Below are 15,071 nucleotides of genomic sequence, written 5' to 3'. Positions count from 1 at the left end.
TTTTTAATTTATTTTAATAAATTTTTTTAGTATAATTTATCAAAGTATGTTATATTTAACTTGTTTTAATAAATTTCATCGTTAAAGCTATCTTTTAAAAAAAATATTATGTACATATTTCATTAATCACTATTTATAAATGCACTTTTAGAATATTACATGGAGTACATTAAACATCATAAGTTGTGATGTGAGTGTGGTTTTTCAAGGAAGAAAAGAATTTTACAAACCAATTCATGGCAAAATAATTGATACAAAGGAATGCAATTTTTCTCCATAGTCTCTAATCTCTTTTCTCCCAGTAAGAAGAATCTAAGTGTATAGGATATAGATCTGTAACAGAAGTAGAAGCAGTCCATGGCCCTTCAGTTGAAGTACTTTGATCATTGTAATATTGTCTCATTGCCTCCAACTTCTTCTCATCCAAAAACTCATTTGTTTCTAAAACCATTTCTTGAACAACAGTTCTTCCTTCTAGCATGCTTACTACTGATGACATGGTTGGCCTAAGTGTTGGAGACACATTTGTGCATAAGAGAGCCACATTGATCATCACCATTACCTCCTCTTTGTTGAAGTCTGAACCCAATCTTCTATCAACTAGCTCCATTAAATTGCCTTTTTCTTTCAATAGACGTGCCTAGTAAACAAAATAATATAAAAAGCAATTTGATTTCTAAGTCAATCAAGTGCCTGTTTGAATAAAATTCAAAATTGATTATCGTGGAAGCCAAAAAAAATATCATTGTCCTATAACGTGCATTAAATTTCATGCCTTATAAATCATGATAATCTATTTTACTTCATAAAATGATTACACAAGTTTGCTTCTTCTTCTTTTTATGTTGTAAATGTATATTAAGTTGGCTCCAAGTTAATATTACATTCTAATATAATGGACATACTTGTATACCCAAAGGTGGAATAGTATGAGGATTCCAAAAACAAGTAGTTAAGATAACACAATATTTATTTAAAAATATATTTTTAGTTTCTATAATTTATATTAATTTTAATTTTGATCTCTGTACTTTAAAAATTTAGGTTTTAGTTCTTATAATTTTAAGAAAATTAATAATAATAATTTTGGTCTTCATTACCAGCAATATGCTAAAACACGTGTCTCACAAGATACAATTATTCAGACTAATATTGTCTATCATACTAGAGAGACTTAAACCTAAATAAAATAAAATTATAAGGACTTAAACTCAGTCTTATAAAATTATAAGAAAGAAAAATCAAACTTTTAAAAGTACAGGGATCAAAACTCTAATTAATGAAAATTATAGAAATTCAAAGCGTATTTAAACTTATTTTCAAAAATATCATGGTTGGCATGCAGTGTGTTATTCAAGAACTTAATTAAGATTCTCGAAAGACAATTGGTATGAACGTACAACATGGGAAAACTTACCCATTCAAGAAGATGGAATGACTCTTCTTTTTTTCGGTGAGTGGTATTGTTACTTCCATTTATGATTTCCAGGGTAACAATTCCAAAGCTATAGACATCTGCTTTCTCAGTCAAATAACCATGCATGGCATATTCCGGAGCCATATATCCACTATATAATAAAAGTTAAGAAGTTTATCAGCTACATACAATTTAGAAACTTAAATAATTCTCAATTTTATTTACTACAACTAAAACACCTGTCTTATCCCACTATTAGGTTAGCTACATGAATCAATGAAATGTTAGACTGTATTAGAGACCAAGTTTCTCAATAAAACCACTTAGAACAAGTTTTACATTTTTCCTATGTCAGATTTTTGCAATCTATAATAAGTTACTTCAATCAAATTCGTTAAGGTAAGTCAGTTTATGGCTCCTGTAGGTTGTACTTTTATTTCTTTAGTCTATACTCTATACACATGAAAAATATTTCTTGAAAAAATTTACGCAAAATAAAAAGGAACTTACTATGTCCCAGCTATTCGGGTGCTAATATGAGTGTTGTCCTCTTCATCAAGCTTGGCCAAACCAAAGTCAGATATCTTTGGGTTGAGATCTTTATCAAGCAACACATTAGTGGCCTTGATATCCCTATGAACAATCTTTAGTCTTGATTCTTCATGGAGGTATGCCAAACCTCTAGCAATACCAACACAGATGTTGTATCTTGTTGGCCAATCCAATTTTATTTGGTGTTCTTGAGGACCTTTATTTGTGAATATGATAGAAATAAGACAATGGTACCATGGTGTCATGTAAATAAGTTAAAAACGTGGAATATCACATAAATAACAACCAAAGTTGATTGAATAAGAAGAATTACCAAATAAAGCGCGAGCAAGGCTATTGTTTTGCAAATATTCATATACCAACAATAGTTGATCTCCCTCAACACAACATCCATAGAGCTTAACAAGATGAGGGTGCTGCAAAGCAGAAATCATGCCTATTTCATTTAAAAACTCACGATTTCCTTGCTTTGATTTAGAAGAAAGCTGCTTGACTGCTATTAATGTCCCATCTGATAAACATCCCTGCATTTTTAGAAATGCTATATAGTTAACGGAATGTTGAAAAATAATTGTCACAAAGTAATGTGTAAAATTACAACAAATTTATGAAAATCAAGAGAACTTGTTATATTATGCAAAATACCCTGTACACAGAACCAAATCCTCCTTCTCCAATCTTATTGGCAATATCAAAGTTGTTTGTTGCTGCTTTGATTTGTCCTAAAGTAAATAAATCCGTACGCAAGTCTAAACCCTTTAGCTCTGTTAATTGAAGCAAAAGAAATATTAGAGATCTCTTATATTAAGAAATTTTCATTTTCAAATGCTATATTAACAATCAATATGCTGCAAGCCTACAACTTTATTTTTAACTAGATAATTAACAAGCCTCAAATCAAGGTCAAATAACAAGATACACTAGGGCACATACTCAAACTTACTCAGCATACATAATTTTCTTTTCTCATGAAAAATTCACGACTTTCAGCAAAATGCTATGCAATTTTTTTGTAATTACCTCCGCCTAAAGAATGTTTTTTTCCTATACAACCTTTCCACCAAAGTAGACCAAATACAAGGATGATAATAATTGCTCCTGCAAGCACAATTCCTACCACAGATCCTGCAGATATGCTACTTCCATTTTCTGAGGGAGGTGGAGAATCTGCTTGATTATTATACAAAAATATTACACATATATTAGATGATAAAATCAAGATGATGGCATGAGACTAAGAACTTGCAAAGAAGAACAACCCACCTGATTCCACAGATATAGCTGATATAAGAGGACCATATACTGATCTATTTGGGATAACAGTTGTCCCTTTTCCAGCCCATTTAAAGCGGATTTCCAAGGTATTATTAGTCACAATAGCAGTGAATGGTTTTATGATTGCCTTACCAATTCCCCCTGCTTCTTCTACAATATTGAAGTCCTTCTGCACCAGCTTTCCCTGCAACATTTAAATCCAAACCTCAATGCTTCATGATGATTACAAGCCTTAAATATTTCTATGTTCATATTGTTTAAAAAATAATGTAGCACAGAGCAATTGATTATATAAATGAAGGCAAAACTAGCGAACTATTGAGTGAAAAAAATTGTGCTTAAATATATTTTTATTCTCTACACTTTATAAGATTTTGATTTTATTCTTTCAAATATTTTTCTTTTGTATTTAGTCCTTAATTTTTTTTCAAATTCAATACTTTTAGTCTCTAGTAATGACATGACCAAACAAAAAATTAACACTTAAAATAAAAAAATTGACACATGACAATACTATGGTTAGTCACATCATTACTAGAAATCAAAAGCATTAAATTTAAAATATCAAGGATTAAAATTACAAGAAATTTTTTTGAAGAATTAAAATTAAAATCTCACAAAAATATAAAGATCAAAAACATATTTAAATTTAAAATATATATAATTGTTAAGATATTTTATATGTGAAAAAAAAAATCAAAAGTTATTTACTAAGTCACCACTTGATTAGAAGTCTTTTCTAGAGGAAAAATCTGAGAGGTGAAAAAAATTTGTTAACCATATACCTGAATGTAGATGTCAAATACTCTCCTTCCTAGACTGTTATATGTTTGACCATCAATGAAAATGATTTCGGCAAAATGTAGATTTACAGTGTAGTTTCCGTTTCCCAAGCAAAATCCATAATAAGTTAGAGAAGTGGGAGAAACTCGTGCATTCATGTAGAGTTCAGCATTGGCCACAGAAAGCACAGATTTGTTTGACCAAATATAGTTGTTTGCGTATTCATTATTCATGAAGTTACCAGTAGTGCTAAATGCCCATGTTCTTGTTGCACTGAGCTGAAATTTAGCTGGTCCTCCTTCATCTAAATCATCATCATATTTGCTTCTATTGACTGTTACCATTGTTCCACCACAATTTATATGAAGGGAGTATGAGGCTGAGACAAGTAGAATAAAATGAGCAACCATGAAATTTTATCAAAAAAATCACATAAGAATAATATATTCCTTCATTTTTTTTATTCTCTCCCTGTCAAACTATCCCCTTTCTTTTCCTATTGCAAATGAAGATGTAAAAGAGTCATGTTAGGCTGTGATGATTACTCAAAGAAAAGTGGTCATTTCTTGTTGTTAATGTTATGTAATCCATGTCACACATAAATATATATAGGATTTAACTATTTAAGTAGATTGAAAGGTTGGCATGCCAGCTTCATAAGCAAGACAAACGAGAAGATAATTAACTAGCTATGTGCAACTTCCAATCAAATCAACAAAACTCCTAATTGTATTGAAATATCTATAATCTTATGCATAAACTTATAGATTTAGTGACTTAATTAGAAAACAAAAGAAACCATCTGAGTAGTATGTAATAATACTTCTGTTAACGTTAATCTATATAAAAGAGTTTAAACATGTAAAATATAATAAATATATTTTTTAATAAGAGCTTAAATTAATTTAAAACTTAGAGCAATCTGTAGAAAATCCACCACAAAGAAACTTACTTTTAGGACAGACAACGCTTCTCAAACATGAAACAATTCCTCTGAGAGAATCAAGGAAAGGACAAAATGAGTTAGCATACATAAGATTCCTCACGTAATAAGGAAAATGAAAGAAGTATATACATGTAACAAAAATACCAAACTTACGAGTCATTGGGCGTCAAAGAGCTAGCAAACACGTTCCTATCACATATAAGATTGTGACTCAGATGGGCTCTTAAATTCACAAACAAATGCACACAAAATGCAAGGACTCTTACACGTTTCTATTTTGACATGTTTGACTCCCCTGGCTTGCAATGCTGAAGTTGTTATATGAAAGATCTCTACATACAAGTTATAAAATTGGATTTAGAATTTAATAATATGCAAACTAGAATAAACATCAAAGGATTTCAAAGAAACCTAAAATATTAACATCAATAATCCAATGCATAAAATAGGCGATAAAACTGCAACAAAATTAAAGTTCCAAAATTATTTCCTTACTAAGTGGGTGATCAGTTCATCAATTGATGATTATTCAAGCAAATTAAACATTCAATAAAAGGGGAAGAGAAAATAACAAATAGGCCATGTTTTTTCAATTCGATCATTACATAAAAAAATATAATTTAATCCCTACGTCAATAAAGATTTTTTTATTAGTCTTTATCATTTAATACACACTATAATGTTAGATAAAGGAATTAAGACATAAAAAAATCATACAAAGATTAAAATATAATTTTTAATTATAAAAATTAATTTATAAATAAGTGTCAACTATAAGAATTAAATATATATCATAACTGATTATAATTTTTAAAAGAACATACGACATCAAACTTAGTTGAGAAACTACTTGTATTATATAATTCTATTTTATTTTTAAAACATACTTGATTTTAATAATAAATATTTTTTCTTTTAATAATCTTTTAATACATTAGTTGTTTGAACTCAGTTTTAAAGGTATAATTTACTATTTACTTATTTTATATTTTTATCTTTAATCATATCTTTAAATGAATAAATAAAGCATCAACATTAAAAATTTTATTATATATCAATTATTACAGAATATTTAAAAAAGACATTTTTTATAAGAAAATTTTTTTTACTATGTTTGAGGTATAAATTTACATTGCGTAAAATTTGTTTGAAAATATAAATTTTTAGTTTCTTAAAATTTCATAATTTTTTTATTCGGTGTCATTTATTTTCCTAAATTAACAAATATAATTTTTTTTAAAAAATTAGTTATAAAACATATTTAACTCTTATAATTGATATTTATTTACAAATTAATTTCCATAATTAAAATTCATGTTCTAATCCTTATACGATGTGTTTCATTTAGTTTTTTTTTTTTAAAAGTTCAAAAGTATTTGTTTTTTATTTTAGTTTCTATCATTTAATACCGTCAATGGAATTTTAATCGACAAGGACTAAGTGGAAAACAATTGCCTATGAAAGAACTAAATTGTAACTTTTTTAGAGACCAAAGAAAAAAAATATGTTAAGTATAAAAACTAAATTTATAATTTAACTTTAGTATTATTTTTTAAAATTATAAGAGATTGATATATAAATTATTTTTTAAAAAATAATGTTTAAAGATTATTATCATATTATTTACTAGCTTCTATATAAGGCTGTATAATTAATATGACAAAACAAGAAAAGAAATATTGAAAAGATATAACAATATCCTTTATTGCATCATACTAATGCAACTAGCTAGGTGGTCATGACTTAATGCCCAAGGACAAAATAAAAAAATATATAACTAAAACAACATTTCTCAAATGAAAAGAAGGGAAAGAAAGCAAAGAAGAAAGGAAAATAAAATAAGAGTCCACTCAAAGGTAACAAAAAAACAAAACAAGAACAAAGGATTGTATTTTTTTCATTACAAATTATTTGTATTGCTAAATTCAAGGAATCAGAAAAGTAACATTAGAAAGAAAACTCACACATTATCAGCGTTCTCTGTCCATGGAGGCACTAGTCCCGTGAGAAGATTTCCAGTTAAATATCTACATCAAAAGAATATCAAGAGATTAATATATTGAATAGTTCATTTATTGATTACAACAGTTGGTGAAAAATAGGCTAGTCATCCTTAATCGCACTCATTTATTTGTTTTCTTATTCTGTGTGAAAGATTTAATAATTCATATTATTGTCTCAAGGGATCCTTCTATCAATTAACAAGTATTTTGAGTCTTAGACACTGACTGAGATCAGTGAAATAAATGCAAAAATGCACCCAAATCGAAAATCTTTTTTTTTTCTCACTTTTAGTCTCATTATATATATCCACCAGTTATCATCTTTCTCAATGATTTTCCCCTTTCAGATAGAAAAGGGTGCATGATCTTTTTGACAAAAAATGTTGCATTAGAAATGTCACTTTAATTATATGAGCAATAATCAACAGAAACAATATATGTAGATTGAGTTAAGTTTGAAGAATCTTATTAAAAGTTGAAACAAGCCAACATAGATTCGTGATTAAAATATAACCCAAATTAAGAACTGCTAGGAAAGTATGATATTTTTCTTACATGTAATCCACCTTTCTTAGGGCATCATAGTTTCTCGGAATTGGTCCACTCAATCTGTTAAAGCTAAGGTCTCTGTAAGAAAAATCATGTAGAGAATAAGTTTAAAAGCTGCAAAAGAAAATGATAATCGCAAAAAAAAAAAAAAAAAACTACAATTTAGTAAGCAGGGGAACTATATAAAAGTCATACACATCAAAGCAGTGAGCATAAAGCACAGGAATATTAAGGATTTCAAAACAAGTTAAACATTATAAAAAAGAAATTTTATCCAATCAAACAAAATGGGAAAATATGCACTTACAAATTTTTTAAACTTATCATATTGCCAAGATATGGAGGTAGTGTTCCATTGATGTTGCAATTTCTCAGGATCCTGAAAAACAAGATAGATAGTTATATGTTATTGGGACCTATTCCTTAACTTCTGTAACTTTTTATTGCTGAAAAAGTCAAAGCAATTAACTCACAAATATGTCAACTTCGTTTTATTAAGTTCCGGAAAAGATGAATATTCAGATCCATTTAGATCATTAATTCTCCTGCATATGACAATAGATTCGTAGGTAAGTAAACACTTTTAAAATAAAAGTTGATTTTGAAACCTTACTTATTGTTTAAAATATCATATTCATGCTTACAAGTCTATTAAGTTCTCCAAATGTGAAATTCCAGAAGGAATTGGCCCACTTAATCCACTTGCTCCAATATCTCTGTCAAATCAAAGTGACCATTGGTGATTAGAGGAAATAAGACAAACTAATTCAAACAATAGAAAAACTAATCAAAGTAGTCCAATAAAATAAAATGAAAATAGAGAGTTCATATGTATACAATCTTTGGAGACTTGTCCAGCTTTGAATAAAATCAGGTATCTTCCCTGAGAATTGATTGTCATTTATTCGACTGCATATTGAGAGGGCGTGAAATGAGTAAGAGTTACTTTTGGTTCAAAAATAATATTCTTTAAATTAGCCATCACTACCCAATAGGGGAATATAGTGTAATAATAAAAATATGAAGCTTACATATCTTGCAATGTAGTGAGCTTGGCCAATGTTACAGGTAGTTTTCCAGTAAAATTGTTGGAAGAAAGTAACCTATGTATAATTAACAATAACAAACAAGAATAAATTATAAATTTAAGCCATAGAAGCCAGATTAGATTTCAAACATTGGTCTTCCATATTTGGAAAGGAAACATCAATGAAGGAAATTGAATAGATAAAGGATATTAACTTTAGGGAGGTACTAAGATTTAATTGGCAAGTAGAACAAAGTGCTTACAGTCTTTGAATTTGGATTAGATTCCCAAGCTCAGGTGGAAGCTCTCCAGACAGTTGATTGCTCTCCAATACCCTACCCATTTTAAGTAAAAGTAAATTCTATTACAAAACTCTAAATTTAATAATAGGTTTTTAATTGTGGTCAATAAACGTTGCCCTTTTCTTTTAGGTCTATACAATTGCATTGGACCACAATTGCAGTTGTATTAATCGCATTTGTCCATAATATTACTGCTTGTATTGCAACCGCGCAACTACAATGCAGCCACATCAGTTGAATTGCTTCCAATTTTTCAATTGATTGCAATGCAATTGCAACTAAGACTAAAACTACAATTAAAACATAAAGCATAATTCATAAATGTGAAATGAGAAAAAAAAAAAAAAAACATTTTCCTAAATAAGGTGAGGATAATGAGCACTCACAAACTTTGAAGAGTGGATATGTTTGCTATCTCTTTTGGTATTGAACCCGTTAATCGATTTCCAAGGAGGGAACTATCATGATTAAGAAACATGTTGTCAATTTAGCTTGTTGCATTGAGTTATTATAGAATATAGATAACAATTATAAAGTATTAAAAAGAATATAATATTATACTTATATTTCAGGATCATGTATTCTATACACTAATGATTTAAAACTCAAAAACAAAAAATAATAGAGAAATCATACATGTTGACAAGCTTCATAGAGCCCCATTCTTTAGGAATTGTACCGTTGAGGTAGTTGCGAGTAAGATCACTGCAACAGAGAGTGTTTTCATGCAAAACTATAGATACAGGTAATTGAAGAAAATAAGCAAAATCATTAATTGTGTTTAAATGTGGATTATTAAAGGCTCAGAATTACATACATTTCTTGAAGATAAGGCAACCTGATCAAATCCGGCGGTAGAATGCCTGGGAGATTTTGTTCTTTCAAAATTCTACGTGTAAATATCCATGAAAATGGTTTAAAAGATATATTATAAAAATAGTAAGCAAAATAAAGTATTTAATTTTGATCTAATGGAAACTGTGTCATATGTAACACAAATTCTAATAAATTGTAATTTAAACAATTCGTGACATGATTGATGATTGAAAACTACATCAAATTGCCCAAAATAATTTGTATTAGAGGTGTTAATGAGTTTGTCTAACTAAGCTTTATGTCTCCACTTCATACTTCTATTTTGATGCACTGTCATTTTAAGATTAAATATTAAATATTTTATCAGAGTAATTTTAATGCACTACCAGTATAAATGTTTTATACTATCAACCAATTAGAATATATAAGTGATATAATTTTTAAAATAATTATCATAACGATAAATTATTTTTATTGATACAGTAATTTATAATTACAGTAACAACATAACAACATATTTATGCTATTAAAACTAAGTATCCCTAAAATCAAGGGTATTTTATTATAAACAAAGAAAAAATGATGGTCCAGTATGGTTCAATACTGTTCTATTATCCGTAGAGTTTGATTCTATATAGTTTGTCATATATTTAAAACACTTGCTTAGATAGAAAGAACATAAATCTTTGTTTGGTGGTTTCACTAATCCGCGTGGGCAAGTTGGACTTACATATCGAATAAGACTTGTTCAAAATAAAATTTGTATTTAAATTAAATAAATGTATGGGTTTTTTACACTTAATTCAAAAGTATGCAGTAATTCTGACCAATTGAATATAAAATAGGTTTGTTAATATTAATTTTCTAAAGACAGATTTTAAACAATTAAAAATAGTAAAATTTTAGTAAAATAATGATTACAGCTTTGTATTCTATAATTTAATAAAAATTTATTTTTAATAAAAATTTATCGTTTTTGAGTATTTAAAATTAATCTTAAAGTCTAAATTTAACACATTTTTAATTAAAAAATAAACTATAACATCAAGGAATTTGCTTCCATTGCATGGTTGATTCATTAACAGTGTGACAGAGAAATAGACCAAGTTAGACAAACCGACATCTCACAAGTTCAAAAAACTAAAATTTAGGTAAATATTTTTAAGTAATTTAACTATTATTTGTAATTAAAAAAATTAATAGAAAAGATAGTATTTAATGTTGTAACAAATTATTGAAATAAAACTTTAGCTTAGCACTAAAATATATCTAAAAAGTTAGGCTTAATTATTTTTTTCCTTTTGCCGTCTTAAAAAGTCAAAGTAAAAGGTAGACCGTACTATGTTCATAAAACAGTACAGCCTGTATAGACTACGGAATAAGTAGCAAAAATTGACAGAACACCGCCAACTTGCATCATTGCGCTTAGACATCAAGTTGTTCAAGCGTTTGTTGGGAAAAACGTTAAAAATCTTCTAAACCAGAAACAATCACAAAAGTTATAATAACAGAGTTGAAATAATCTTTTTTAAATAATAACAAAAAATTGATGAATATTTAAAAAAAATTATTATTAGTTGCTTAAATCTAGTTTTAAAGACTATAACAATTTTTTATTTAATATCTAAATATAATAAATGAGTTTTATGAATTTTTACAACTCCAAAAAGTAAAGCATTGAAACTTTAAAGTTGAAAGAGTGTGTTTCTTTGAAGAATCTAATTAAGGCCTTTTACTTAACTGATTTTTTTATCATCACGGCGTTGACCGCTGAGAGCTGAAGAACATAGAGAAAAGAGTAAGATATTTACATGTTAGTGACATGACAATTGGTTTGATTAGCATAGGAGCAATGGCCGCATGTGACAGCATTTTCGCTCCCTTTCACTTGAACAGACGATGTCCAATTACGTTCTCCACTGCATGGATCTACGCTGAAATCCCAGTCCTTCCCAAGTGTCTTACCTATATCTTTCAGAACTTGCACTGTAATAACCACAACTAAAAAATCATGATTTTATTTATTTAAACTCAACTTTAAAGTATGATATTAATAAGATCATATCAAGCAAGTTTGTACAAGTCTATAACGAAGTTTACATACTTTTCAAGGCAAAATTTTCAATTGTGGAGGAACAGAGTTAGAGATAGAATAATTTAGCTAGCAATGAAAGAAAACAGAGGGAAATTATTGGAAGCTAATTAGATACCTTCATCTGTGGACAGAGTGGCTCCAAAAGCTAAGGAGGCAAAGCAAAAGGCAGGAAGGAGGAAAAGGAAGAAGAAAGGAGGGTAACTTGTATTCATGATAATTGCTTATTTGATGACTAAATAATTGAAGAGTTGAAGCAATTAAGGGGAGACAGAGAGCTATATGATGTCAAAGGAGTGGTGGTGGTGGGTGGGAAATCAATGAGGTGTGAAAGCTTTCACGCGGAGATGGAGAATAGAAACAGGGTGCTGAATGTGGAAGATGAATGAAGTGATAGCTCTTAACTAAAATTATCTATTAACAACTTTATTTTTAACCATTCTACAACATGTTTAAAGTAAAACGAGGTTGAGGTTTAATCTTTTTCTCTCCAAATTGCTATATATATAGTGCAACATTATTATAATTTTTAATTTAAAAAGATTGTTTATATTTTTTCAATCATAAGATTTTTAAGAATTTTATTAATTTTAGTCCTTTAAATTAAATTAAATTATTTAAAAGTACCAACTTCTATAACTAAAATGTATTTTATTATATTAAGGATATTAAATTGTAATAAAATTTTACTATCATTATTTATTTAAACTATGTCCTAAAAATTAATACGAACATCTTTTTATTATTCAAATTTGTTAGAATATCGGTTAACAAATTAAATATTAAAAAATATGTTAAATTACCTTAAAAAATAAAAATATGTACTTATAATATTTTTCAATCTATTAATTATTCTGTAACTAATATTGCTATTTATTTATCTTTAAAGTATTGGTTAATAAGATTCATTTATTAATTAAACAAGACATGTGTCAACTCATGAATACACTATATAAAAATTATTATTTATTAACAAATAAAAATTGTCAACAGTTTAAATAGTTTTTTTAACAAAATTTTTTTTTATATAGACTCAAAATATTTAAATTAACATATAATATATTATAATAATATTTTATACATTATAGTATATATTAGTATTTTTATTTATAAAATATTTATTCATATAATATATCATATTATTGTATAAATATTATATATATATATATATATATTAATTTTTAACAAAAACTAATATTGATAAAGTTCAATTTAATATCAAATTATGATTAAATAATAATTTTTTATTGATAGTTGTAACATCCTCAATTTCTTATTTTAAACTAAATAAATTTTATAAAAAAATAAAAAAAATTATTCTATTTTATAAATTTAAGGATTGAATAAAAATAAAACTCATTTTATAAAAAATTTATAAAATTCTAAAATATTTAAAATATTAAAGAAATAAATTCAAAGACTTTAAAGTAATAAATAAAACTTAAATTTACATCTAATATATTATCTAGATCACATGGTATACAGATAAGTTCAAAATTAAGAACATCTCTAAAACTATTTATTACAACAAAATTTACTAAAACATTATAAATTCTAAACTTTGACATTAAAAAAAATATTTACAAAATTTAGTCAACATGAAATGTAATTAAGATAAAATATTATAATTTCTTAAACTGTTCTAGTCCCTACAGAGCAGTCTTTCTTCCAATATCACTGGATTATGATCCTAAAACGGACCAGTCACCTTTATCTCTTCACTTTCATTACCTGAAAATATTAGTAAGGAAGAGTATTTACCGCCCCACTAAATCTTTTTGCTCGACATAAAATTTATATAATATAGAAAATATTGGCTAATACATTTCTAACACCCACTAATTAACAATAACACTCAAAACACATAAATCATCATTAAAGAAAAGCACACATTTAACAAATCAATTATTTTTGTAATTATTTACGACATACATTTTCTATATTAATCTATATGTCATAATACATGTATTCTATCACATCAGTTAATATGTCACAATACGTGTGTCCTAATCGCACCCGTCAATGTATTATAACACATATATCGTAACAATATTATCAATATGTTACAATGTATATATTATAATCATACAATTTCTATATTACTTCATGTTCATCACAATTTCATATTCATTACACTTTCATATTCATTGCCCCTGAGATCCCTTAAGAACTTCATAGCATAGATAGCTACTAGTTAGCTGTAGCAAAGGTATAGTCAGGAGTCTCGTTAGGAAATGAGTGTGTGGCACATTCACCAACCTAATTTTTCAAAGATTTTTCAAATCTTCTCCGGACTCTATACTCCAGTGTATCTCTGTAGCTATCTATACTTACTATCAGCATTTCTCAACTATTCTCATTCTTTTTCATATCCTTCTCATAGATCAACGTGTCATAATACGTGAGTCTTAATCATATAACTTAATGTATTACAATACATATATTATGAGTACACCTTTTGATGCACTATAATACCTGTATCATAATCACATCCAACAATCTATTCTGGCTCACATATTATAATCACATTTCTCACAATTCCATCTCATTTCATTTCATAAATAAAACTCTTTCTTCATTTTAGAATAGTATAACACTTTTCATTAATAACATAATTTCACCTATTCCAACATGCATCAATCATCAACAAACATTCATATTTATAGTATCATATCCATCTAACACAAAAAATCCTCAGACAATTTTGCACTACATAGATCAATATAATGTACCAGAGATCGGACACCTCCGGACTCAGCCCAATTATACAATTCAACATACACACTTTCTTAACAGTAATAAGATCGTTTATCCTAAAGTTCAATATTACTTGTTTATACATAAATAATAATAAAATATAAAAATTTCCTCAAAAACTTAGTTACTAATCTTTTCACTATAAAATTTTACCTAAATGATCTTTGGATTAAATTATTAGTTCCTCATACCCAAATTTCATTTGTAGTTATACAATTTAGAGAATCACTGGGGTTATATTATCAAAAATAAAATATCAAGGTTAGGGGTTAAAAAGAGGATTTTCATGTCAAACTCTCTACCCTACACATTAGACTTTTAAGAAAACCTTATTATTTTAAGGTCCTAATAGAAACTTAACATTTTCGAACCAAAATACCAAGAAGGAGTTAGGGTTTGGGATCAACTCCCCTTACCTGGAAATGAGTCTCTTAAATCGAGTTTTCCTAAAGATCCAAGGAAGAGGCACATTCCGATAGAGAATATTGGGTTGAGGATGAAGGTTCCTTGGATTTGAATGGTTGAGCTCCCAAGCCCGGATTTGAGGAAAGA

General features: G+C 27.6%; 1 protein-coding gene across 1 annotated transcript; it reads right to left on the bottom strand.

Annotated features, from left to right (window-relative positions):
- Positions 1-205: 205 nt before the first annotated feature.
- Positions 206-12,136, bottom strand: LOC113854020 (probable leucine-rich repeat receptor-like serine/threonine-protein kinase At3g14840). Its single transcript, XM_027484812.1, has 24 exons — positions 11,881-12,136; positions 11,482-11,656; positions 9,672-9,743; positions 9,491-9,559; positions 9,241-9,312; positions 8,816-8,887; positions 8,557-8,628; positions 8,363-8,434; positions 8,170-8,241; positions 7,999-8,070; positions 7,833-7,904; positions 7,532-7,603; positions 6,938-7,000; positions 5,240-5,305; positions 5,127-5,162; positions 4,980-5,020; positions 4,030-4,406; positions 3,233-3,428; positions 2,990-3,136; positions 2,615-2,733; positions 2,283-2,493; positions 1,928-2,165; positions 1,418-1,568; positions 206-640 (listed from the first exon to the last, which is right to left on the bottom strand). The coding sequence occupies exons 1-24, from the start codon at positions 11,975-11,977 to the stop codon at positions 284-286; spliced, it is 2,991 nt and encodes a 996-aa protein (XP_027340613.1). The 5' UTR covers positions 11,978-12,136; the 3' UTR covers positions 206-283.
- Positions 12,137-15,071: the final 2,935 nt, after the last annotated feature.

Source organism: Abrus precatorius, unplaced genomic scaffold (genome assembly GCF_003935025.1).
Source record: "Abrus precatorius isolate BTA unplaced genomic scaffold, Abrus_2018 Scaffold11, whole genome shotgun sequence".
In the NCBI taxonomy this organism is placed as follows: domain Eukaryota; kingdom Viridiplantae; phylum Streptophyta; class Magnoliopsida; order Fabales; family Fabaceae; genus Abrus; species Abrus precatorius.
The sequence above is the reverse complement of the archived record's forward strand: the minus strand, read 5'-3'. Positions and strand labels throughout refer to the sequence as shown.

What these genes read in the sequence shown, in the direction of transcription:
- LOC113854020 (XM_027484812.1), bottom strand. Translation starts at nt 11,977, where the DNA reads ATGAATACAAGTTACCCTCCTTTCTTCTTCCTTTTCCTCCTTCCTGCC. An exon ending in ATGATAAGTTTAAAAAATTT is followed by an intron (nt 7,604 to 7,832) that starts GTAAGTGCATAT and finishes TTTTTCTTACAG; the next exon opens with AGACCTTAGCTTTAACAGAT. An exon ending in GATTTGGTTCTGTGTACAGG is followed by an intron (nt 2,494 to 2,614) that starts GTATTTTGCATA and finishes CTAAAAATGCAG; the next exon opens with GGATGTTTATCAGATGGGAC.